The 27,202-nt window shown below is 27.2% G+C and overlaps 1 protein-coding gene across 6 annotated transcripts in view; it reads left to right on the top strand.

Moving 5' to 3' along the window:
* LOC132923013 (cell adhesion molecule Dscam2) overlaps window positions 1-27,202 on the top strand; it is a 131,222-nt gene that overhangs the window by 36,563 nt on the left and 67,457 nt on the right. For all 6 annotated transcript variants that reach the window (XM_060986796.1, XM_060986793.1, XM_060986794.1 and 3 more), the window contains exon 2: window positions 25,892-26,236. In XM_060986796.1, the coding sequence (XP_060842779.1) occupies window positions 25,892-26,236 (345 nt within the window). The remainder of the gene's footprint in view (window positions 1-25,891; window positions 26,237-27,202) is intronic.

Raw genomic sequence — 27,202 nt, 5'->3', positions numbered from 1 at the left:
TTCTGATCGTCTAATAAACCAAATCATTTGCCATCTCAACTGGGAGGCTTTCTTTCATGCCATTCACAATATTATTGAAAATAAAAAGCGTATTGTACTGCATTTGTATAGATTGTAATTTTTCAAAATAAGGTAATTTACTTTATAAAAAAAAAAATTAAAAAATCAGTTATCTTTAATAATAATAATAATAATAATAATGATATCACAAACAAACAAATAATATTATAAAAACGATTTTATTAGTGGGTATGATATTTTGTCAATATTTAGTTTAAAAGTTGAAATCGTCAGAATATTTTCCTCGCATATTTTTTTTCACGGTAGTAGGCTACGCGAACGTTATTATGTATTATTGTTATTATTATATTATAAATAAACGGCGGTGGCGTACTGGTGTTTCCTTCTGGGAATTGAACGCGTATATTTAGTGAATCGGCGGCTACAACGGCGTCAGAGTTCAAACCGATCCATTGGAAATTATTATAGTCGTGAAAAAGCGAAAATACCGTGTAAAACCGGCGATGAAAAAAAATGAGAAAAACCCCTATTTGGTTATTCCATGCGACGGCATTACGCGAGCATTTACATATGAATATCCTACGCATAACACACACACGCGCGTACGTATATGTTATATAATATAATATTTATAGGAATAAACCACGTGCTATATTATGTATATATCCGGAACGAGAGGTGAAAGTTTGCCGCGGAAAATAATAAACGACCGAACGGAGAGATGAACGCTCGTAAAAGTTCGAAATATGACAAATGATTGTTATTGTATCGAATGTGTGCGTGCGTTTAAATAAAAAATAAATAAATAATAATTCGAACAGTTTACTTTTTTATCGTCCGTTTTTATTTTTATCGAATGTGGTAGAACAATTAAAAACCGATGTCCACACTCTGGTGATATTATAATTCATACGCGATTCCTTCCGCCAGCAGATATAATGATTAAATTGTATCATAAAATAATCTGTTGTATATTAACTAATATTATAATATACGATATATCGACGAATGACGTTTTTCAAACTTTTCCTAGATTTCGTGGATATTTAATATGATTAATAATATTAAAATATTGCAATGAATTCTAGCCGGTACCGGTCGTCTGTCAAGTAATTATATATTATGCACTGTATTTATTGAGTTGAAAATAATTTAAAAGTTTTTCGATGTTTATCGAATTTATTGCTCTATATATCGACTGTGTAATTCTGAAAAATACTTGTTCAATTAAAAAAGTTGAAACAAGTTTTATATATATATAATATTTTTTCTTTAATGTGTATGGGTAAAAAAAACATTAAAATTCGATCTCTCAAATATCACTAGCTATTATTGTTAATCGATGTCCTTGAATATCACCGTAATTTTGTAATTATTCAAGAGGTTGTCGGGGGGGAATAAAAACCGCGTGCAACTATGTAATGACTTAAAGTTTATTCCGTTCGCCAATATAGTTTTTTTCATTCGCATTATCGATAACGATTTATACTGAACACAAGCACTGACGCACCCCAGTGTATGGTAACATCGTTTCGTCGGAAATACGTTCGGTCATTACACCTAAGTAATTAATAATATTTGAATGTCTTGTCATTGACAAATAAATCATTGGAGGATTAAATTGGTCAAATGTTCAGTGTATTTTATTCAAAAGTGAAAAGTTGATATCTGAATTTGAATTTAGTTATCAGTTGTCATTTGCTTTTTAGTACACCTCGTTTTATAGATAAATTAAACCTGGTGTGTCAATACAAAATCGACGCTCTGTGTAATAATATGGAAAAGCTGAAATGTATTTTGAATTTTAAATTTATATTTCAAATTAATTCTACGATAAATGTACAAGTATAAAATATTGAAAATAATTTCGACATAATACGAAATGAAAACGGATTCAATACAATAGGTCCACAAATATTTCGGTAGATCAATTACACGACGACAGAAGAAAAATCGATTGCCGATTGGGTTTGGTATATTTTGAACTATCGTCGTAAAAACTATTACAATTAAACAGAAATTTACAGTGATATTATTGCGCACAGTTGACTTTTTCTTTTTCATTTCCTAAACTATTTTTAAAGCCATTAATTATACGTACGGGTTTATACCGTGCAGTATAAATATAACTATTCGTACTCAACCATAGATTAAAATAAAGAAAATATTATTGCACTGGTTGGCATTTGAGTTCACTATATCGTTTTTAGTATATCGTCGTATATTATATAATATATTATATTAATAACTCGATATATCTTCACGTAGTATTGGTCATGTACTCATATGCTGCAAATAAATCATAATATCTGCACAAGTAAAGGAACACAATTCATAATAATTTTTTTGAACGATATACGAACAAAATATTATAGCCGATTAAATACAGAAATAAAAAATTAAACGTTGGTACCTACGCCATATAAAACCGTTTGTGCGCCGAGAAAACTGATTTTTTTTTATCATAATATGCTAGAATCGTGTTTTATACTACCGTAGTCCGTAATAATAATAATAATAATAATAATCTAGTAGATTCAGTTTAAAAATTTGCTTTTTAGGACACTGCTGTAATTCACCGACCATATATATTAAAAGAACTAGGCAACTGTATTTTTATAATACATATATATATATTTATTTATGAATATATTGTACGTGTGTGTGTGTTTGTAGGCGTGTATAATAATAGGAGAAGGCGTATTTCTTTTTTAATAAATCGTGTCGAGTAAAACGATATCATTTCCTTTTCTTTAAAATTTCTGACCGAAAAAAACGAGAAGTGTTCTCTTTTTATTATTTCTTTTGAACGCGGTATATATAGTTGAGCGTACGCGTGTACAAAATGAGACACGCGATAGCCCTGCGGAGGATGAATGTCTCAAAATTAATCCCTCGCCATAAAAACTTGTTGTGTTTCTTGTGTAATTGTACCGTTTTGTCGAAGAAATTTGATATTCCTATACACACAATATCATATACGCTATATACATTCACCGCTCGTGTATTGTTTGTTGGAAACATTACTTATATATTATATTTTTTTTAATTACCCCTACAGAAACATCAAAGACAAACATCGTTTTGAGCTCTCGGTTTTGTTTTTCACGAATTAAATAATATTATCTCGAGTGAGAAAAAAAAGCAATTTCATAGTATATTCAATTTCGTTGGACACGAAAAGCACCTTAATGAACGGGGAAAACCGTAGTTTTTATCCGCAGACAGACGCAAAAAATAAAAATTATCGTATAATGTACTTTTCATGAAGATTTTTTATTAAGTTATAAGGGTTGAACGCGAACGTTAAATTCTAATTACGCAATTGTTTTCGTCATAGAACATTCGAGTATATTATAATCCGTTTTTAGTTTTCACGAGTAGACGTAATGTATGTTTACTCGTACAATACGCGCAAAGATATATTACACCTATTGAACATTTTATACATACACGCAAACACGTCTTTCAACCAATTAGAATAAATAATAATATGACTGTATGCGCAAAGCATACACTGTCACTCCACATAATACTCTATAATATAATATTTATGTTATATGAAATAAAACTTTTTTCTCGTTATTTAAAAAAATCTATTTAAATTAAAATAAACAGATGTCAGAGTGTAAAATATACATGATGCGTGCAATTAATTAGTTTTAGATTAAACAAATTAAATAAATACATTATGCTTTTAGTACTTTTGTCACAATATAATATTATACACTTCGTCCTTATAACTATTAAATAGTTATGTTAGTGATTGCGTATATTCCGTATACAAATAATTATATGAATAATAATGGTAACATATTCAAAGTCATCGTTTGATTCAATGAAAAACTCATTTCAAAGTTTATATGTCTTATCTCATTACTTTTGTCGAATACGCAGCAAACACTAAATAAAAATAACAAGTGGTTTCTTTAGTATTAAAAAGTTTTTAGAGCTAAATACGTATTATATATATACGTATTATAGATATAACTTAAATAAGATACGATTCAAGCTGCTTACAGAAAGTTCATTGTTAAATTTCAGCTGAATAACGTGCTGTTTTTTACACATTGTTTTACATTTATATCATAATCCTTTCAGAAAAGAAACAAAACAATTAGAAATAAAAAATATTTTAACCTGGAATGACAATCGTCAATAGCTTTCAGCATAACAAAAGAGTAGATTTTTGCAAAAAAATAAAATAAAATATATTTCAGTCGCTGGCGCCAAGTGTCTTCATCCGGCGTCTGTACTTTGAGTCAATGATTTTTATACGTTCGCCCGTGAAGACCATATATATATATATATACATATGTGTATTGCATGTGTTTGTAATATTTATATATATTTATATTTATTATTTATGTGTATAAATACCGATGTAACTTACTGGAGATCCTTCTTTTGTTTTGGTTATCGTTCATAAATAAAACATTTTATTATGGATTCTACGTCCGGTCACCCCAAAATAAAGTCTATAAATTATAAATAAAAAATAGCCTACGTCGCAAATTTTTTAGATCATGCAATTTTCTTGAGGTATAAATTCGTTCACTAGTTAATATAAACTTAAAGTATTCATTTATTCACGTCTCAATACAAATTTCCGTTAAATAATTAAAAAAAAAAAAAAAAAATATCATTAATAATTTATGTCTTTACCAATGGTATACGGTTTCGTATGGGTATATACAATCAGAATTATTTAATCTGGGCTTAGGGTATTAAGCGATTTCATTTGTATTTTGTAGCTTTAAACTTGAGTCTTTAATATTCAGAATATTTATTGGCCGTATTTAAATTTAGTCATATTTCGACAACCAACATAAAATATACCTATAATATACACACTGGTATATTTTGTAGAGTAATATGCCTGCTATTTATATATAATGTTAAGTAATCGGTATAGATTAGATTATGTTTAATGTGGACCAATATTTGTAAAAATAATATTATATAACCGTGATCAGTAAACGCGAATTGCATTTGTTTTATTTATAGTTTGGTAATTATAAATATTTAAATATGATTATAAACTAAATAAAATACTGTCACAATTCATTTATTTTTACGTAAACTGTGTCTCAGGTGATAGCTGTCATTTTGTTTAATTACATTAGTAGAATTTTGTAATAACATAATTTTGTTAACCCAAGAAAAAATATTTCGGTATTTTGTAATCACAAGGTTAAGTAAGAATTATTATTAAACTTGTGAGAAATGTATTACGCATCACGTATGCCTTTTAAGTTTAACTTTTGAAATAAATTTATCGAAATAGAATTATATTATTTATTTTAAATAATAATCGTGTGTTAGCAAAAACACCGTTCGAATGCCTTGCAGGTACGAGTATGTACCGTACATTTAGTACAACAATTCATAAAACAATTTTTATTCAAAAACTTTTTATTATTCTTTTTCTTTTTGTGGAATTGATATAATATTATACAATACAGGATAAAGTTTGGAATCCCTAAATTTATACTAATAGAATCGAACCATAGATAGTATAATAAGATGTAACAATTTACAGTACAACCAAATAACACTTATTATAACAGAGTATGCAAAGTGTTAATAGACTTAATTGTTACGTCTTGCGTGGCTTATACTTATACTAATTTTCATAGAGAATAATTAAGGTTTATTTCTTACAATATATTTTTTAATAACTAACAATCTTCCTCATTCACTTATTTAACTATTATCTCTTGCCATTACAAATAAGTTAAATAATACAAATAAATCATTTGAATGGATATTAGATAGTAATAATAACAATTCAAACGAATTAGTCGCTTTATAATGAAGTATGTTTTATTTTATAAGAATTTCGATTTTAGAAATGGTGAAGCAATAAGTCAAAAATAGATTTTTTAAATTGAAATATAACACAAATTATTTTCTAAAAGCTATAAACACTTATGTTAAATGATTAAAAAAAAGTGTTTGTTAAAAATTCAATATACGCCGATAAATATAAACTATTATAAATTTATAATCTTATGTATTTTTTAATATTATGACTATAGTACAGTATTATAATTTTCATAAAAATAGAATTGTAAATATTATTTTTCTATGTATTTAAAATTAAATGAAAACTTGATATTTTCGTATTTTAAATCTATGAAAATCAACTGAAAAAAATGTGACATTCAAAAGAAAACAAAAAAAAAACACTTAAAATATTAAACGGAAGTGTTTGTTAATGGTGCTATAACAAGTTCATAACGAAGCCATATGAAAAATCAGATTGTACGAGTAAGCCTATCCAGGTGAAAACATGCATTACGTTACACATATAATCTATCTTCATAATATGAAAATATTATACTTTTCATGAAATAAACTGCTCTTAAATGACCTATTTATTAATTTATCTAAATAGGGCCTGGATTATTATCTGAGTCAAATAAATAAGTACATAACGTAAACTGGGATTCAATTCTTATCATCGATAGAAAATGTAATTGTAAACTACGCCCGAAACAAATATTTTAAAACATGACATTAAGTGTACTAATCAGTGATTAAAAATATATTAGTTTTGGGCCAAAACCATGTTTTTATAAAAAATACCAACACGCTGTTTTATATACCTAAAGTAAAGATTATTTTATGTAATGTTATATGGTGTAACGGTCTTATAGTAATAATTGTGAATTTAACCGATTTAACGTTCCTATTTTAATTTGGTTTTTATTCAACCCATCAATTTTGTTTATGTCCATAGCAAAGTTAAAAAAATATCTTATAATGACTATTATGAAAAAACCAATTAAATAACAAAATTTAAAAATAAACGCGATAAATAAGAGTAATGCGTAGTAAAGAAATATAAAAATGGTGAATTTCAATTAATCAATATGATTATGTAAACAATATTTTATTTTCATTTATTTATTCTGTAAAATTTACCCAACAAGAATTAAAATATTTATAATATATGAAAAGAATCTTCTTCATTTAACTATATGACTGAATAATTATATATAATATTTAAGATTTTACATTTTCTATGAATTTACTAATCTCATCCAAAAACCACTAAACAAGCTACTTATTAAATACATATACTTTAATTATATAATGTGCTATCAATATTTCAAAACATATATTCATTTAATGATCATCATTAATACAAGAACATTTTATGGATATTCAAATTGAAAATTCAAAGATAATATAGTGATACTATGCATAAAATATTTTTTTACAAATGAGATATGAATATTCTTTTTTAATAGAAAGAGAAACTATATAATTTGTTTATACTTATTTAATATATATGGTTATTTTTATTTTTATATTATACCATATTTTATGTACTAAAAGCCAAAAGGTATGACTAAAATAACAATATAATTAAAAAATATAGATGATTATTTAATATTATAATTGTATACATGTTCTTAAATTACTATATTATGATTATGAATTAATTTAATTATTATTTATACCAAGTGTCCAACGACAATCAATATATAATATAATATAATTTTTCTTTATTTTATTATTTATTTATCGCTCTTTTCGTGCTAATATTACACATAATATTACATTTACATCATCGCCATACAGATTATTGTTATTTTTCGCTCAGTATGTACACGGCAGGTAGATCAACACTTGTGTATTAATTTATGCAAATAACTAACAGAACAATTGACTTAAGAGTTTGGCTATTATAGTGAAATGAAGCGATGGCACGTAAAAGTTATCTTACAAACCGAGTGTTATAATAAATAAAAACAAAAATACTTTTTTAGAAGGGTGGAAGGCGGCAATCTGCAAACCAGCTGACGCTTAATATTTCATTATGAAAGTGTCTATAGTTGCACTGGCTGTACTCATTTGTACTTTATTATATAAATAGCAGTTGAAAATGTTTTTGAAAAAAAAATTATATTTTGTATTTATTTTTACTTTTTGGACAATATTAATTTTAATTTCATAATCCTAAGCAGAATATTTATTTGTGTCTACCAAATTTTGATTCACAAAAACAAATTTGAAAAAATGGTTAATTACTTATAAATATTCTAAGTTAGATGAATGGTGTTAATTCTTTAGGAAAATTATAAATGTAAACTTTAAACGCTTAAAACTTATTAACAGGAACTCATTTGAAATTTTATTTTTATAATAATTTTAGGCATTATAAATTTAACAATAGACATTTTTAGAAAATTATTTTACTTAACAATATAAAATTTAAAATATAGATACCTAAACTGGTAATCGAAAACATGAAAATCTTGGAAATAGTAAAACAATAATAATATAATATATAAACTATAATTTTTTTTTCAAAAATAACTTTAAATTAAGTAAGAAAAAATTGTTTAAGAACAATCATGATTTTTAAAATAATAAGTATTAACTGCTAAAAAAGTCATCATTCAGTATACGAGCATAATGTTTAGTTCGTGACGGAATTATTCCTCGTGTGCGTGACAAGTGTAGTATATAATATACCGACGAATATAATATAGTGACCGGTGTGTTATCTAACGTGATTATAAAAATTTCCGGCAACGGTAATCAGAGATAAGTCATTTGTATTATTATAATATTATCGTTAAACGAGTGTCCAGCAGGGTGCTATTTGAATATAATATATTTCATGAAAATATAGTGCATAGTCTGTGATTGAAATCGAATAAAAAGAATTTCCTTTTTATCCTAACCGTATTGTCGAGTTACCTTTAGTTGCGAGAGACGAGAACAAAGGTTTCACGTGTCTACCGTCTAGACCTTTTTACGACCGTTCAAAGCATAGTATAACACTCATATTATTATAATGTATTGGCAAACGGACGTGTATGTAGTGAGTGCGACCATAAAACTCGACTTTGAGTTTCTATGCGTTCAGAGGTCTTCAGTAGTATTGTATTTTTGTTTCGCTTTGGTAAACACTTTTCGAATTGGTAAACACGTACCAAACGTTTCATTAAGTCTATTATTGATTACGAAATAAATACCTACGCACGGGCACTACTATACTAGGTAGGCAGTAGATATAATATTATTATGTTAAAGTTCATTATAATATAGTATTCAATACTATAAATTAGAGAAATTACTTATGAATAATTTTTATTATTTTTTACGATAAAGGTTTTTAGCCAATTTTTACTGCAACAACGATAGAAAGTATACATCATTTGATAATTTAATTAAAACATTATTAATAATTTTTATATTAATTCGATTAATCTTTCATAGCTAAGTATATAATAAAATATATTATATAGTATAGGTAGATATTTTTTTCTACCAATATTAATTATTGATTTTAAATATTCTATTATTATATAATAGGTTATAACGCACACGATATGATTTGTTTTAGAGTATGATGTTTGCAAGTGATAGGCAATTTTAAATTTGAATAATTTACCTATTAATAAAACTCAAATTTGCTAGACGGTGATATGTTAATTTTTAACTTTTATAACACTTCAGTTTAACAGATGCGAATCATGTGCTGTTTTTTTTTAGTATCGAGTTTAATTTTATTATTGTTCTAAAATAAATTCTAGTATACAAATGGTGTTTTTAAAACTTTCGATTTGTTAATCATAGATTTCTTTTAAGTTTTAACCATGGTTCCCCAATGTGTAGCAAATAAATTAATTATTTTAACCGGAATGAGTGGACTAAATCAAAATTTACTACGAAACACATAGAACACCTAACTAAGATATTTAAAAACATAAAAGTAGTTGTGTACAAATAGTGAGTGCTATAGGTGCTTTAGCTCATAAAGCCATCAATAATAAAATTAATTTAACATATTCAAGTGACACAAAAACGTAGATATCTATACATTTTTGCCTATATATTACGCCGTCTAACAAAAAGAATTAATATATTTTTTTTAAGTAGGTAGGTATTATTATTTTTATTAGTTTTTAAAAAAGTTTTATATTTCCTGAAAAAAATAAATAGGAATTGCTTAGTTTTTAATCAGGTTTTTTTTACTTGTAATATTGATCATAATAATAACTATAATAATGTGAAATTTGTTAATAGTTTTATCAGAGCAATGAACAAATTAATAAATAAATTTGATTATATCACAAATTCATAACTGTGCTAAAACCTCGATCTTTATTTTTTCAATGCTGGAATAATTTAAATTACTTATGTGTTATGTACTTGTTTTAACAAATAGAGCTTAATAATTATTTAAAAAAAAATACAACTTATTTTTATAGGTATCTACATAAAATAAGATTAAAGACATCAACACTTTAATATACCAACTCCTGCTTGGAATAATTTTTTTTGGTGTAAAATTTAATTTTATTTCTTTAATTAGAACATAATTAACATTTCTTTGAAGTTCTTTTTATAATAATACAAAACCAAGCGAGACAATTTTAATCATCACCTATAATAGATAGTATAAATGCATCCTATGCCTTTTTTTAAAAAAAATTTTACCTATAATTAAAAAAATGTAAACTAAAATAAATAGCTAGGATCAAATGTATAAAAACAAATTATTTAAATTAAATTAAATAAGAAATACAATTTCGATGAATAATATGTTGGTATAAAAATGTGAACGATTATTGATTGAATGAAAAAAATCTAAAATTGTTCATATTTGATATTTTATAAAATAATACTCCTTATATTATTTAGTGCTATAACGATAGTAATGGTTAAAAGATGAGATGCTTTGAAATTAAAAAAAGGTTAAATTTCAAACGCAGTTGTGTCATTATTCTACCAAATATTAATAATTTTAAAGATATTAATATGCAAAAGCGTTCTGTCTGGCGAATACAGTATAGTGGCTGAAAGGTATAAGAAACTTTCTTATTTAACTATTTAAATTGGCTCTTGATTCTCTAAAATTACTGTTATAATTATATTAAAACACGTCTTCGAAATAATTTACCGTTGACGCTCATATCATTTAGTATACAAAACAAATTGTAATAAAGTTAATTTAAATAATTTTAGTTGTATGGTAAAATATATGACCAAAAGATAGATGATAAAATTAACTTGTACCTATAAAATGATTGTAATATATCCAATTAATTATATAATATCTCCATCAAGATTTTTACAACATTCATCATATTATTTTATTAGTAAAAGTACCATTTTATCTATACAGAGACAGTTAAAAAGAAATTCTTTGATTAAAAATATTCTTGGTATTTTCAACATCAGGTTATTTTTAATTATAATGCATTTAAAATAATCTACATTAATAAAATCTATTAATATTAAAATAATTTGTGTTTATGAATGAACAAAATCATGTATAAATGCCTAAACTTTAGTTTCATAATATTTTTAGAGCAATTGAAATGTTAAAATATTTTAAGAAAAATGATAATTAAACCACACCTTTGATTCTAAAATATATCAGTTTATATTTTATACCTACTAGGTATAGTCATACACAATAATATTTACGTTATTCTGGTATTGGTCCGACACAGTACGTTTATTGATTATTTTATTTGCATATTATTTTTATTTTTCTCCTTTTTTTGAGTTATTAGGTTGGTCATTTGTATGTTTATAGGAACATGAATGTATGAGTTTTCGTTTTTTGATAATATTCAGTGCGCATTCATGTTATTTTATGCCTTTATTTTCGACCATAGGAGCACTGCCTGGAAAAATATCATAAAAAGGTCGAGAGCAAAATAAACACGATATCCTCATCTGTTTTAAGGATACCCTCTATATATTTCTTTCTTTACTACCGTTCCAGGAGGTCGGTAATGTTTACAAAAGTGAGACTTAAAAGAATTGCCTAGTAAATGAACTTTCAGCCCATATAGAAATACAGAATCCTTACTTTTTCTTACACCTATCATCAAAATTTCAACACAGATTAATAATTGATACCAAAAGAAAATAATAGTCATCTAGTGTCTCAATACAATTCAATATATTATTATGTATATTCAAACGTTTTATCGGATTATTATTTAATCGATAACCTATAAAATGTTTACTTACTATAAAAAACTTTTTAATATTTTAAATAGCTAAAAGTATAACAGTGCTTTTTATTTTTCAACAAATATTATTTATATTATAAAAATATACAAAACATGCAGTGGTGGTATTCTCAATTATTTTTCCCTTTTATTTTGTACAGTGGTCCTTTGAAAATATCAACTCAGTTTTTAACCTTAATAAATACATTATAATCTTATTTAAATTTTAGGAAAAAAAAAATGAATATGATTTTGCTAGTCCTGTATAAATTATAAACTTTGATCTCAAACTAAGAATATAATGATATATATATATATATAATATACACACCTATTTATACATATTTGCTTAGGTAAACGAAGGTAAAAGTTTTATCGCGTCGATTTCAGTAGCGAAACCAAGCTAATCATCACGGACTAAATCAGTTGAAAAGTTTCGGGTGAAAAAATTATACAAAGGTGCACCTTAGAGATAAAACACTGCGGCGTATGTACAATATACATAATATGTGAACATTATTTTAGTTTTAATATCCGCTTAAAATACTGGCGAAACAATCGAAATAGAAAATAAATTTTACCTATACACTAACGCTGAACTGTATAGGTATTATATTCTTATGGTTGTTATAAAATACATTTTTATTCATTATACGATGTCACATAATTTCATTTCATTTTTTTTTGTTTTGTTTTTTGTTTTCACGGATAAGATAAAAACTCGAGTTTAAGTGCACATAATGTATTATACGTATTATTCGTGTATGTTGTATGCAGTCACTTGTAGCGGATTAATTAGTAATCCTCGAAGTATATAGATAGCGAAAAATACTCGTCTGAGATGAAAGAGGAGGCCCTTTGAACTCAGTTTTTTTTTCACGGCGAATTAGTAGCTCTTATTGGGTCAAAGAATCGCGTGCACTGCCGTACTGTACACCGACCGGAAGAGTCTTATTATATTTACTTGCAACCATATGCAGCCCTCGCATGCATTATATAATGTTTAATCAAGTGGCGACGAGTGGAGATCGCTATCGGACCGATCACAAACAGTCAAAGGAATGACCTCCGATGAAAGGTGTCGTGCAATATATGCTTTGTATAAAAGTATATTACATGCACTAATAACATTGAGCGTTGTATGAATATTTAATACAGTCGTGTGTTCAAAACAAACAAAAATGACCAATGTCCAGATAAATGATTACATCGATAGTGATAATACGGAAATAAAGAGTGATAAAAAAACTTAAGGTATATACAGAGTGATTCGCCCATTTGTTTTTTCATCAACAACGCAGTTATTTGAAATCTACTCGTATTATTTTTAATTTTTAAATATAATATAATATGTAAAAACCATATTATTTTAAAATTCTTCAGGTTTTTTTTTTTTAATACCAATAATGAGAGTCTTGTGGAAATAAAAACTTCTTTATTTCAAACAAGAACTCCTCTCTTCTATTGTTAATTTTTTAAATGATTTTTTTTTTGAAAATGTTAATGATAATATAAGTCCGTGATAATGAGTTAAAAAGATATAGGGACTATGACAATTTGTAGATGTTAATAATTTATATTATTAATTTATCAACATTCATTATTTTTAAAAATGGACCAAGTATGATATCAGATATTACATTTATATTATATTTTTGTAAAACCATTTTTAAGGACTTTAATTCATAATACCTATAAACATTTTAATAATTGAAAAACTCCACTCGTTAAAATTTTGAAATAGACACAAACAAAAAAATGTATCTATTAAAGTGATTTAAACTAAAAAATAGTGGTTCTTATTTGCAAAAAATTAACAGATTTTTATACCGCCATAGGACACAGTAGTACAATAAATCTGAAAAACTAGGTCTTTAAGTATGTTTAAAAGTTACAAATGAAAAAATCGGGATAAGTATACATGGTGAATCGCCCTGTACACGCACGGAGAGCGGAAGAAAGTATGAGAAACACGCGAGAGGTCCCCCGGACGTCATTAAGCCCGGCGCTTTCTACGGGGGCTCGGGCACGCGGTGACGATGGACCGCGACGAACACGAACCTGCGTGAATGAATTGTCCCCCGGGAAATCACGACACTTCAACTGTCGACGGCCGGCCGTTGCTACACGTCTGTCAACGTCCCGTGCCGCGAGAAATATTGCGACGCTATTAGAATGAAAAAACCGAATAACCCTGTGCCTCTCCCGCTCGCACCAACCAATCCCACCGCATCAGTGTTATATTAACCCGGTTAATAACACACACACACACACACACACACACACGTATATAATAAGACTGATTCCTTCTCTTTTTCATGATAATTAAACGTCACTTAAGTTCTGATACACCAACTTGTTTTCTATAACATCATAACTATTATAATATTGTCTCTAATCACTTATATATATATTATTAAAAACTACCATCTGTTGGTTTCTTTTTTATATACTATGCATATACTTTTCTTTTAGGTACATCAATTTTAATTTGGTTATTAATCTGTTAGATTTAACTATAATATATTATCTGTTGTTTAAAATTGAGCTTCTGCCTGTTTTTATTAAAATTAATAAATTATTATTATATAACTCAAGGTTATTTTTTTTTATCGAAAAACGTGATTTGGGTTTTTGAAATAAAAATATCTTTTTACGTAGTTTTTAGCAAATCTAATTTGTTATTATTTAATCCATCCGGCGTTTCTTTGGCAACATTTTGATGAAAATAATATTCAACTCGAGTAGCATTGAGCTAAAAATTAGTATTCAAACTTAGTATATTAACAAAAGCAACAGCCCTTAAAAATCGCTATGATAAAAATTATTGTTGTAAGTAGGCAGATATAAGTACGAGTACTTACATCAAATATATAAAACAAAGTAAAAACCCTATAAAAACATTTCTATAATACATATTAAGTAGGCACACTTTATAGGTACTGTATATTAATCAACGTTCGCTAAAATTTGTTGGTGTTACACTGCAGACGGTGATAAACTAATAATAATAACGGTACATTATATGAGTTGCTAGTAGGTATATTATTCTTGTCATCCGATAAACGTATGCAACGATAGTGCGTATATCAGAATTGCGATGAAAAATAAAAAATAAAAACTATAGAAATATTTGATCTCGCATCATCACTCTAAATTATAATAAATTACTGTCAAATATCTTCAACAAAAATTGGTTGTCGTATTTTATAGATATTTTTTTCTTCCCCGACGAACACGTCAAAGAAAAAATAACGTTTCGGCCCTTCGATGTATATTATAATAATGTTATATGGAATTATATTCTATAACTTTTATTAAATACAAATAATTTTATTGGAATTTATTCCTTGAAACGTGCTTGTCGCGCACTCGTGCCTCATAATTGTGTATCCGTCCCTAATTCCACCTATACTTTATTACGATTTTAAACCAGGAATAGTCAAACGCCGCGAGCCTTATAAATGTAATGAAACACATCTTAGAACCAAGAGCAGGAAATAATAATATCAAAAATACTATAATGTTTCTGTACATTTTTTCTTTAAACTGTAATTTATAAATATTATACTTTTTAAAATACATATTTTTTTATATGAATATAAAAAAAGATATTAAAAAAAAATATATTCTGCATCCTATTACAATAAGACGCGAGCCGTAGTTTAGTCAACTCTGGATTTTGACTATATTTTATTTATGTTATGTAAATTTACGAATATTATGAAACCGTTAAAATTAATGAAAAAAGCTATCCTATTTTTTTTTTATTGTATTTATTTTAGTGTCACCTCACTTTTTTGGATTATTGTTTATTTTTTTCGATTCAATAATAATGTAAATATTATTATTGTGTTACTTTTTATCGCGTGTTGGGATTTTTCCTCGTTTATTACCAGAATATACCTATGTTTATATTGTGTACGAAGTCTTATTGTTTAGGATATTATCAAAATAGACGTTATTCATGAAACTAGTTAAATTATGTAATCAATAACATTAACCAACACTCAATAGTCACTTAATTTCAAATTGTAGGTACCTATTCATTTTACGGAGGATTCATCACCTTACGCCCTACAAAACATAATGACTTATTATGAGTATTGTAAACCTATATTTTGCCGTTTGGTAAAATTCATCAAAATAATTGAATTATAAATAATTGTGTTTTAGTACAATTTCAATAATTTGTCGATTCTAATTTAATTTTAAATCATAACTTATTCATAAGTGTGTAACAAAAATACAATTTATTGCAAAAATTGAATTACCTATAATCAATCACGATGTTAATAATTTTAAAACGATTTTTGTTCTTTTAAATTAAGCAAACATAAAAAGAATCTTAATAATTTTCTTATGACTGAAAATACGAAATAAATAATAAACTTAAAGTTATAAAATATTAAAATTCTTTAATATTTCTCTAAACTATTGTGAAAATCCGTTGCTATGAGTAAAAATAACGTCTCCACTCCATAGAACGCGATGACAATCTCTTTTCAATTTATAATAAGAATACTCTCATACAACACACTACCAAAATCGCTTAACTCCAATAGTTCGTGCGTATAGTTTGGCCAATTTATTTTTTTATTACGTCAATAGAAAATAATATCATAAATCTAAAAGATGATTGAAAATTTTGTTCAAACATCGAATAAGTATGATTTATTATATTATTATGATATTCACTGCAATGGTTATTATAATTTTATTTTGATTATTATTGGGTTATTTGCATTTTTAAAGGAGTTGCAAAGCTACGAATTCCAATAATCTTTAATTAAATCAGTGTGAAATTTGATTAGTGGAGTTCGTGTGACTTTTCATGTTTCAAAAAAACCTTATGATTTATTCGAGTAACCGACCAAAGGCACGTTTTTTGTGCTTATCGGAGATCGTGCGTGTCATTGAATTAAATATTTCTTTTCATATCGTTCAATAACTTAATTTATTTTAAATGTTAAAAATGTTCTGTGAAAAATTTCAATATAAATCAGCTATTGATTTTTATTTGACTTTAAATGGAACTAGAAATATTTTTTTTAAAATAATGATAATTTTTTTGTAAATTTCTGACATATCATTTCTTTTGAGTTAAAAAAAAATAACACATGCGATATGAATGTAAGTATTATTAAATTATTTTCATCCGAAATGTTTTATTAGCGAATAGTGTAAATACTATAACTTTATAGCTCAGAATAAGGGTGGAACAAGGGTTTGAAAACAATACTGTGCCATATATATATATTGTATTAAATGTATTTAATTGGGTACCTTTAATTTTTTTTAAATAATATTCGTGTATAGAGGTTACAACTATTTTAATGATGTATTCATAACTCTAAAAAAAAAGTTTCAAGTCCGCAAATAAATATACCTAACTATCTAACCTATTAGACTTTTTATGATTTATTTCAGCGGTTCCCTACCTTTTTAGTTGTACGGACCACCAATTTTGTAAAAAAATCTTTGAGCCTTGAGGTCCACTAATGACTGATAGCACACCTATATACGTATATTATTTTAAACGTATACGTTAGTAATGTTAATATTTGTATGGTCCACGTCCACGTTACCCGCGGCCCACTTCCAATGGGTTGGTAACCATTGGTCTATTACTCTATTAGATAGATATACAATAGGTATATTATTTTAAAAGATAGTTAAGATTAAAATCTTGAAGAATTGGAAATTAAAAATTTTAAATACCTAATCATAAAAGAAACATTAAACAATAATACGTTGTAATTATTTTCATTCAGTTTTTTGTGATATTCGTTCCGACATCATTGGAACTTGGATTGTTTATTTTTTCAGAACATACAAATTTGAGTCATATCGGAGTCTATGTTGTTGCTGTACCATAATAATAGTTACATTATATGTACTGCCGTGCCGTGGTGTACTTTACGATTAGATTCTTTTTTCTTTTTTAAAATAAGTCCTTATATTTAACATTTTAATATGTCGCTGTTTTGATGGGCTCTATTTTTCCTAAGAAAGCCATTTACTATATAAAGCACGAGTGCAATTGTAAAATGATAACGACAAAAAAAAAGTTTTGATATATTGTTTTATAATATTTCAGCACGAAGATATAACACCTTATAATGATATTATATGAATTGCTGACGTTGAAATTTATCGCGAATTCCTCGCAGTCGTCGATATTATATTAATTCTGTACGGCGCCTCTGCGAAAACTTGTAAACTCGCGACATTTCGACACGCTACACGGGGGTGTTCGGTTTACCTCCGGTTCAACCCTGCGGGCTACGGTTCATAATCAACAATATTCACACGGCCATAAAATACGTCAAACGCTTTCCTGCAGCCATAAACGCGTATAATATCATTTTTGCTAACTTAATCAAATCGTACCACTATCTGAAATCGTTTCTTGTGAAACGTTTGCGGCGTTCTAAGTATAAATATAAAATATAACACGCATAGCGTAATTTGTCTTACACACGTATAAAAGTTTTAACGGGTTGACGGACATTAGGTTCACCAATAAATCAAATCCAATCATAATTTCGTTCAATCAGAAATTGTAATTTAATTCAAATGTTAACCGGTCTAATGCAGACTTTTCTCTGAATATATTAAGTCCATTATACGATAATAATTCAGCAAGAGATGAGTGTGGGACAATATTTAATTTTTCTAATTTGAATGATTTTTTTTTTATAAAGCTATGTTTTTTGAGTTAACAAAGTGGTTTTGTTGGTATACGTAAATTCATTACAATTTCACGAAAAAAAAAAACAAGCCGAAACCGTTTTTATATGATTCTGTTTTCTGTTCGATTGAATATGACCACAATTGATATTGAAACATATTTTAGCATATTATTATATTTCATGAAATAAGATGAATGTAGCGTAAAGAGAGACTTCTCTACTTCAGTGAATTGTCTTGAATAAGACATTTTTGTAATAGCATACTATTTTAAATATTTTGAACTTTTGTCGTTATTTTCAACGGAGAGTTATACAGAGGAAGGTTAATACATATTCCAATATTATTTATTATTCCAAATACTACAAAATATAGTATGAGTATTTAATATTTTTTTCGGTATAAAATATTTTTTTTTTGTGTACAACCCTCAATTAATGGCAACGATGTTAATTATTTGTACAAGCATTTTTTTTTTTTTATCAAGGTACTTCAGTATAAAAAAAGTCAATTAGTTCTACGAAAGAAAACGTGCTTTTATTTGAAACGTATATATTATATATATCAAAATATCAAAATGTTTCTGACAACAACATGAAATTATGGAGCTCGCAATTATTAAGTTTTCTAAAATATTACTTAAAATGTGTGGGTATAACAAAAACATAGACGACTTTTCGCTAACTCAAAAATATTTAAAAAGTTCGCATTTATTCGTTCGTTAACAGTGAGTAACAATATTTACATTAGAAGTGAGGAGCATAATAGTTTACATCGGGTCCTACAGCCATGGGTAAACTATGTATATACTTTATAATATGTCGTGTGTGTGTGTATTACAACCGGCACGCGTATACTCGGTTTTGATCCGTGGCTAGAATATATTAATGTTTAGTCTCTATCACTTAAATGGTTAGAATACTTCATGTGACAAGTATTGTTTTGGACAAAAGAGCCGTGTCCACGAACATTTCTCAAATGTGAATAGTAATGACAAATCTGATATAAATTATAAATTGGATATATCAAATGCTAGAACCAGTAGTTAATGCGACACGATGTCATTATGACAAATTACGCCAACATATGAACTTAACAAGAAACGCTAGAAACAGAAATAAACTTGTTTTTAGAACTTTAATAAAAAAAAAATACATAGGATTAAAAATTAAAAAATGTTATCAAAATTCTTCCTGAAATATAATTCTAATATATTTTATATTTAGGTTCTATTTATATTATATAAGTAAGTATTATAATTACTTACTTTTTCTTTCTATTTCGTTTCTTATGGTAAGTATGTAACTTTATTCAGAAATTATGATAGTCAACCGATTCCGTTAGACACCTATGCAGACTGAAGCAGTTTGAGAAATCAACTTTACATCAGACGTTGCCTTTTTGGGGGCGACTTACTCAAAATTTCAGGTTGTACACTATAAGCTATATATATAATGTGTGTGCGAGTGTAGGTACAACACAGATTTTTATGGAGCAATATGGATCCCAAGCGAGTAGCACGTCGTATTTCGCGTATTATTACACCGCACAAAAACGTGTCACTTTGGTATAATTTTCCACGAAAGCCACTTTTAAAACCCTCATGCATGAAGACTATTTCGTTTTCACTCTCGACGTCAATCGATAATACCTATGTGGTCGTAATTTATATCATGGGGCTCTCGAAAAAATCGTTGAGGATTCCACATCGGTGGTTGAAGACGTTTTCACATTTCGTTTAGGGCATTTTTTTCGAAACTTCAAAACTAATTGAAACCCTAAGTACAAGATGCGCTTTCGAACGATCTACGATTTGTGCAAAACGTTAATGACAATATAATAATACGATCAGGTCATATAATATGCTATTAAAAATATATTATCATACACAAATCGAACTCAATGCACGGACGTTTTACTTACTAAGTCTCTTTACTGATTTTTTTTTTTTTTTAATGCCAAATTACGACGTAAATTTCATTCATTGATTAGACCGAGTAAAATTTAAAATGCATGAAAAATAAATAAATTTTGGCGTGAAAAAATAACTCCATGGAATAATAATGATTGGACGTGACGCATAACATCCGTCTACAAGTTATAGACTACAGTTTACGATTCAAACTTATTCCGTACCACCTCCGTGTATTCGTGTATATACAATGCTATACGCTTATACAATGTACATAATATTTACCTACCACCCGACTATATTCAATCAGAAAATAAAATTAAAAACGTTTTTTTTTTTTTTATCAACTCGATATTATTACCATTTCTCTCGACCGAATCGCGTCGAGTTAGGTCGAATTTGATCGAATAATATAAGCTACACGCACTACACGGCCGTATATAGTTTTTACTTATTTATACATGCATATTTCATAAACTCCATAACCCACATAATATATATATATATAAATATATTAAATTGCGTGTTTGCGTTATTTGTAAAGTAACATTTAATTAATTAACCTTGTGCTCGCCCTCGGTATACGATACTCGTGTATCCGATTTACACCGAATAAACAGTTATACAATTATTATTATAATATATTGTAAATGAAAAATCAGGTTTATCTCAACTCATTTAACTACGGTCACCACCTACCATAAGGTAAAATTTGGGTTTTAAACTTTAGATGGGCTACGATCGCATACTGTGTACACGGAAACTATTGTATGACCGATTCGCCTACTCCACATATCCTTTAAAAAATCTATAAGCTATAAACGTATATTCAAGAATTAAAAATTCTAAGTATTTAGTATTTCTTATTATTATACACTATGTTCTAAAAAGCAATCATAATAATTTATTTGTAAATATTAAATTACTAAAATATAGACAACTTTTATAATTTTACCGTAAACGGTGATTTGACAACTCAAATGCATCAAATAATAATTTATTGTCGTTATAGTTATTGCGCGTTTCCGTCTTTTTTTTATTATTATTATTATTACTTTAATGTGGTATATCCAAAACGAATTGGATTACGTGAGAATATAGTTTTTTTGGAAGGGGGGGAAGAAAGTAAGAACTGGGGTTTTAGCACTTGTCTGAATCATTATTATTATTGTTATTGTTATAGTATTATATAATTTATATTTGACATACGAACGAGCGAGCGCACATTTTTAACGACATGATTAAAATGAAAAATAAATAGGCGTCGTTAAAACTGTTCCCGTTTTCATCTGCAGTTACACATACATATTTACATGATCATATCATATACTTTTATTACACATAGCATTATAATATTCATACTATCCGTAAGGATAATATATTGATGCGCATCATGGTGGACATAAAGCAACGAAAAAAATGTTCTTCGTTATATATATATATTTTCAACGAATTCGGCGTTTGGGTAATATTAATGGAAATCGAGTTCCTACAAAAGTATTTCGAATAATAATGGATGACAGTGCCGTGTCACACTATATATACCTAGCTGCACCGTCGCGCGTCGTCATCGTCTTTCGGAAGATATATATATATATATATATATATATACGTGTATATATTTCAATGCATATATTATTACGTGATTAATCATTTTTATTTTTAAAACTTTCTGATAGAGAAAAAATTATAATAATTTTAATGGATTTTACAAATCGATAAAACAGAAAAAACCGAGTTATTAAAAAAAATAATTCTATTTTAAAATATAAATAAAGTTTAATTATTTTATATGCACTGGTCGTCGCTCGGTGTCTTTTTCATTTTTCATTTTTTTTTTCGTTTTTTATAACACAATATGCGCACAAAGTTTTCCTCTCCAATCCTTTTTATTTAATACGTATGATGATAATATTGTATTATGTTTGCAGCCCAAACGGAAAATGTGTACACAGTAATAATAAAAACCGATCAGCCACAAAATCAAATTTGCGCAACAAAGTGTCGGTGTACGTATATGCGTGGCGCACGAGTTAAATTCCGTCTGTTTGAATATAAATATTGACTTGTTTGATTTAAAGCATCTGATATTATAACATTTTTTTATTATAATTTTTAATTGTTTTATTACGTACTCGAGTACGATCATGATCGGCCATGCTTGATATTATAAATAGTCAAACGGAAATTTGATTAACGTTCTACAGTTTATTTTTTTTATTATTATTACTGACGATTTTAAAATAATAATAATATAATGCCAAGTAAATAATTTACTTATCGCGAATGTTTACTCTATTTATTTTTTCGAATCCAAAACCAATACACAACTTACTGTAACCCGACAGCAGCATAGAAATTTATTACGTTTACCAATTACATAATATATAATGGAAAATAAAAACAATGATTGTGTCGCAAAAAAAATTCTCCATTTATGAATATCAACGATATTAATTCATTTTGGTTAGTTCTGGAAAATCGACAGAATTTCTTGTTGTATTTTGACATAGGCGCAAATAGCGGAGTACTATGTAGAGGAGTAGAGGAGGGGGCTAATCGGCCCTTTAAAAGAACTGAATATTTTACATATTTAAATCATTAAGGGTTTTTAATGCATGAAAAGCCTAATAGGGGTTTTTGTTATGAACCCCAACATTACCCCCGACCATTGTCACCCACTATCAAGTATCAAACATTTGCGCCCATGATGTTGTTATCGTTCACGATCACTATAACAGATCAATAAACAACATAATACTATTAAGTACCTAAGTTGGTGGAAATTGTCTATTGCCTTATTAGTAGTTGCCCAATCATAAATTATAATATATATTTATTAGTAATACGCTAGCTGCCATGATTGTACACTACAGCTATGTATTGGCGTGATAAAAATATGCATTTTCATCACTTTTCACCCCTAAGGTAGTAGTTTTAATCATTCAACGTTTAAAGTGTAAATCAATATACTTATGACTCTAAAAGTATGTATTCGAATTGTTCTTTTAAGTGTACCTTTTGCGTGCAACTTTTTTTACATTTTAATATCATTATTATCAAGATTCATCAAAATAATGATTCACCATACTATACGAAGTCGAAATTAATGCACATTGTGTATAAATTGATTACTTCACTAAATTACATGAATTACAAATAACTTTTTTTTTATAACCACGTCTATACGTTCTATTTTAGATTTGTATTAGATAAAATAATAAATGATTAAAATTTGTTAACTTAAAATAAATATCGAGCTGTTAATAAATTATGAAAATCAAATTATATCATGAGTAAATGTATACTTGTATTGTTCTTACTTAGTGTAATAATGATAAAATTCCAAAAATGCAACTAACTCGATCAGTTTGGAAACTCTATATTATTATAGTAAAATAAATCTAGCACCTCTCAAACTTGTCCTTTGAATATATTTTTTACGACTGCATTCGAATTTATAAACAATGTTAATAATAATTATTACTCGTGGTTATAAGTATACCATAGTCTACACCGTATCATATTTAGCTTTTCCCCCCCAGTTATGTATTGTATCACGAAGTTTTAAGTTTTACATTTTAATTATGATAAAAGTGTGTAATTAAAAAGAAATATTTATACATCCAAAATAACCATATAATTTATTATCCCCCTTATACCTACATACCTGTAATTAAACATTTTACGAAAACACAGTCATTTTAATTTAGTTAATACGATATGCTTATAAACGATGTATTGTTTTGAACGCATAATTGAAAACATCATTAGTTTGGTATGTATATGCCTACTAAACATAAACATTGTGTTTAATTAGCGTTTTGAAATTGAAAACGCTCAAAGGTTATAATCATCGCCATTGGTTTTGTCATCTGAAGTAAATTAAATTCAACTCTTTTAATTTTCTACCTACAATCAACAACAAAGTAGTACCGTAGGTAGTTAGGTATTAAATGGACACGTCACGTTCAAGTTCTATTTTATGCACGTCGTTTTATTTTTATTTTGGCTCATGGAAAAACTAACTTTCCGAAAACAAATATTGACTTTTCGTGCGTGAACGACTTGAGAAACCACGGAAGGAAATATCATCAACTATCAACTGCGTCTCCGCCTTTTTTTTATTTGATATCTTTTTCAGTACAATTTTCCGCTAGTTTCAATGATTTGGGTACCTATTGAAAACGTATTATCGTAAGCCCGAAGTGCGACAGTGTGTGAAAGATATATAATCATATTGACCTTATAAAATAATTATATATATATCTTCCTTCAATGATATATTAACAGAAATATATGATTTTTACTGCCTTATTATACTCTCTTCGAAAATATATTTTTAATATTCCACCATTACTATATAGCTGATTATCATAGTTATGTATCTGTCTTAGGCTTACCAATTCGTAAATAAATTAAAATATCAATTCAACTTAAAATATTTAATATTTTAATACACAGTATTATTTATAATAAATCATATACCTAAGTTGATGATTAAACTAATGTGAAACTAAAAATGATTATTAAGAAAGTTAAACGTATAACAAATAAATATTAAACGATTAAATTATCTTTAGGACGTCTCTTACTACCAGCGTTAAGCAAACATTAGGTATATTCTACAACAATTAACAATGTGTTATTGCTGTTAGTGTAACACAGCACTCATTTTCACTTTTTTTTGAATTGGTCAAAATACTTATCATTTCATTTTCGAAAAAATACATCAATCACTGCAATATAATATTTTTTATCATTATTTTCATACTTAGCACATACGCCACTGCTTGTAAACAATAGATAATATTTATCTAACTATCACGTGCTTAATAGCAACAATTTTTATAAAAAAAAAATATGCTATATGATTTTTTTAAATTGTGTTTATAGGATAATACGAGTATTTAAAATAATTTATATGCATTTATGCTATATTGTTTGATTCTCACAATAAATGTATATACAGCAATGCAAGATATTTCGATTATAATTTTTTATAATTATTCGAATAAAAATGTAATTAAATTATTTAAATTATTTAAAAATTGTATTTTTAAATAATTTTGAAGTACAATTGATAAATAACAAAATTATTTTAATAAAAAACAATATTGAGTTTAAATATTTGTTTATTCAAATAAACTTGTAAAAATGATTCAAATAATATTATTGTTTATTTGGATTATTATTTAGATACATTTTTTATACAACTTTGGTACATCGATAACTTATAATTAATATAAATCGCTATTGTCTGTGTTTTCAGTATTGCCGATGTACACGCCAACGTTCATGTCGTCGTCGTCGGATTTCACGGGCCCGTCTTTTTTGTTGGAGCCTCCCGGGAAGTTTGAGTTCTCTAACACAACGGGTGCGTGGATCGACTGTACAGCGGCCGGACATCCGGCGCCACATATCCGGTGGCTGACGGCCGATGGGACGCCCGTGCCGGACGTACCGTTGCTCCGGCAAGACATGTCAAATGGCACACTTGCACTGTTGCCGTTCCCGCCGGCAATGTACCGACAGGACGTGCACAGCTCCGTGTACCGATGCCTTGCCACAAATGATGTTGGAACCATCGTCAGTCGTGACGTGCACGTCAGAGCCGGTAAGTTATTATATCGAATTTGGTAAATTATTGGTTCAAATTTTCAAATTATTTATCGATATAATATTTAGTATTATAGAAAATGTAATACTTTAGAGTTTAGAGGCTATATTATATTCATAGCGTATTATACCTATAGAGACTTTAAGATGCTTGGGAAGTTTTCCAAAAGTATTTATTTTTTGGATAATTACATTTTATACCATCTCATTTAATTGAGAAAACCCGGTCTAAAAACGTTTAAAAATATTAAAACTCAACGGGAAATATAATAATATACCTATATTATATAATAAAAAATAAGCATGATAATATAATAATATAATTGAACAGAGTATGAGGAGTTTTCAAGTCATTTTTATTTTAAAGATTTATTAATTTCGTTCGTCACATTTATATATTACAGATGAAAAATAAAAAAATGACAAAAAAAAAAAAATAAGTTGAAAACCTTTTATCGTTTTACACTCCAAAACACAGCTTTTAAAGATATTTTTATGTAATGTTCACGACCGTGTGAATTTACTTTGTAAATTTAGCATTTGAATTAAAAAACATTCTTTGTTTACAGTAAAAATATTAAAACATCGGCACGCTTGTCAATCACATACACATTAAACGATTATTGTGCTGAATACAAATTCACAATAATCACAATGCAAATGGACAGTATAAACCTTTGATTCTTAGAACGATTCTGAATTTCTGCATCATGTAAATATATCTATTATCCAATTCCATAAATCAATATTATTGAAATTTCAAGTATTATTTTTCTGTTATAGTGGCTTAAAAAAAAAATATCAAGGGTTTTTTGTCGTATAACTCACGTATAATAATTCAGATTATAAAAAAATTTATACCAACACATTACATGAACCAAACTATTATCACTAGATATGTAAGGTAAATAACAAAAGTTAATTATTATAAATAACAATTAAAAGTTTTAAAAATAAATTAAAA

The sequence above is a fragment of the Rhopalosiphum padi genome, chromosome 2 (assembly GCF_020882245.1).
Source record: "Rhopalosiphum padi isolate XX-2018 chromosome 2, ASM2088224v1, whole genome shotgun sequence".
NCBI lineage: Eukaryota > Metazoa > Arthropoda > Insecta > Hemiptera > Aphididae > Rhopalosiphum > Rhopalosiphum padi.
This window is presented reverse-complemented; position numbering and strand designations above follow the sequence as displayed.